At 35.5% G+C, this 2,056-nt stretch overlaps 1 protein-coding gene across 1 annotated transcript; it reads right to left on the bottom strand.

Moving 5' to 3' along the window:
• Positions 1-252: 252 nt before the first annotated feature.
• On the bottom strand, positions 253-1,660 carry LOC116351008 (the record flags this gene model as incomplete). The annotated part of the gene is made up of 5 exons (XM_031783035.1): positions 253-463; positions 554-793; positions 866-1,099; positions 1,206-1,409; positions 1,472-1,660. Coding segments are annotated over 5 exons (1,022 nt in total), but the record flags the coding sequence as incomplete, so codon positions are not given.
• Positions 1,661-2,056: the final 396 nt, after the last annotated feature.

Here is a 2,056-nt window from a genome sequence, read left to right as displayed (position 1 = left end):
TTTTGGAGTCGACTCACCAAAACCAGAACTTGTCATTACAACGGGTAAAATTGCAGAGAATGAAAGAAATTTGGCTGAAATTGTGGATCAACTCTATGGCCAAATCGGTCAATGAACTACGATCGCTATTCAATATTTAGTTTATGAATATGTTAATTTTTTCACGCAAAATGCGACCAATTACATTTATAATTAAATACCATGAATAAATATTAATTTTTTATGTAAAAAATGGAAACAAATCTCTTTTCATTCGTTCGCTTTCAAGCGGGTTGAAATATTCATTGAATTCACAATTTTTTATATTTTTACAAGCATGGATTGTGAAGGAATGGAACATTTCTTGTTCGTAAAAATGGATCGAATTCTAATGACCGACCAAATGATCCAAAAGCTGCATTGTTGGTGCTTGTTGAAGAAGATTTATTATTTGAATCGATCAAACCAATATCATTAATGGCACCTGCAAAACAAAAAATTAAAACTATGTATTAGATATCTATTAAACGACCTAATCTAAACTATTTTAACCTATATTCATGGAAATACAAACTTTCAACAGTAAATTCACCAGAAACGCAAGAAACATTGCCAGTTTTGGCTATAGCATCATCAACACCGTTTTTAGCGGACATCATTTCTCCTTTAGAGCCATTGTCACTAGCCTCATCAGCTGTGGGAGTCGAAATCATATTTAGATCAATAGAGTTGGTAGGTGGCAATTCTGTGTGACCACTATTCACGCTTTCAATAGCGATACCAGCAGTCTGATCTTGAGTTTCGCCTGTTTTGCCTAACAAATATTTGAAATAATATTTATTAGAAATAATATGAAGCATAAAATATGTGTTAATATGCTGTCTACCATGAATGGAGAAAGGCAAGTCGTTAGTACGCCGGATTAGATCAAAGCAATGAGAACGACCAACAGAGTCAGCCACCGATTCATCAGAATTATCGCCGGCAACATTCTTTACAGCATCTTCAATAATTTGACTAATCGCAATCTGATCTTGAATTATAGTTGATTGGTTATCGCTAATTTCAGACAAGACCGGTAAACCAGAATTTGTTTCCCCATTTGCAGTGAGAGAACAACCTATATATGGAAATATGAATTAATAGTATATAGATTATCCATTCGTAATAAAAGAAACGCTCAATTTAGCGAATTTAGCTACACCTAATAATTTTTTTTCACTTACCACCAAAGAGGCCATAGATGTCAGTGAAATCTTCGTCGAATTGTTTATTAGCCACCTCAATTGAACGATCTAGTTCATCGCAGTACTTGCGTACATCAACTAAAGTGCTGTTTCCATCATTTCCGCCTTTTATTTCGTGACAATTTTCGATTTCAAAGCTGTCATCACTTGTTTCGTTTACTTGTTGCGTGGCGCTTTGAACATCTTAAACAATTGAATCGAATTAATATTTTCAACATTTATGCGCATAATTTTACTGCATTTACCTGCGACCTCATCATCTGAGTCATTTGAATACATAAAAATTCGTGGATCCCATTCATTCCATTCATCTTGATCTTGTTGGCCATGAATTGATGTGCCATCATTATCTTCAGTGAAATTTGTAGCCAGTTTCTGCGGTTCAATCGATTCAGCCAATTCAGTGGAATTTATAACGCTTTCTATAGCGGCACCTGCAAAACAAAAAATTAAAACTATGTATTAGCTATCTATTAAACGACCTAATCTAAACTATTTTAACCTATATTCATAGGAAATACAAACTTTCAACAGTAAATTCACCAGAAACACTGCCAGTATCGGCTACAGCATCATCAACACCGTTTTAGCGGACATAATTTCTTCTGAAGAACCATTGCCACTAGAGTTGCTTGGTGGCAATCGTGGCGATTCCGTGTGATCAAACGACGGTGAAATATCGGCAGATGTTTACGCATTCCAAGATATTTTTCGGGGGTATTGATCGCTGGTGGAGCGAAGGGATTTCTTTTCAGAAAATTGTCAGGCGCAAGAACTGCGTTTACTGTATGAATATGAGCTGCGTTATCAATTTGACCGATTTGGCCATA

This window comes from Contarinia nasturtii, unplaced genomic scaffold (assembly GCF_009176525.2).
Source record: "Contarinia nasturtii isolate CC-2019 unplaced genomic scaffold, AAFC_CNas_1.1 Cnas_scaffold_4429, whole genome shotgun sequence".
NCBI classification, from domain to species: Eukaryota; Metazoa; Arthropoda; class Insecta; order Diptera; family Cecidomyiidae; genus Contarinia; species Contarinia nasturtii.
Note: the sequence above shows the minus strand (reverse complement) of the source record. Positions and strands in the feature narration are given on the sequence as shown.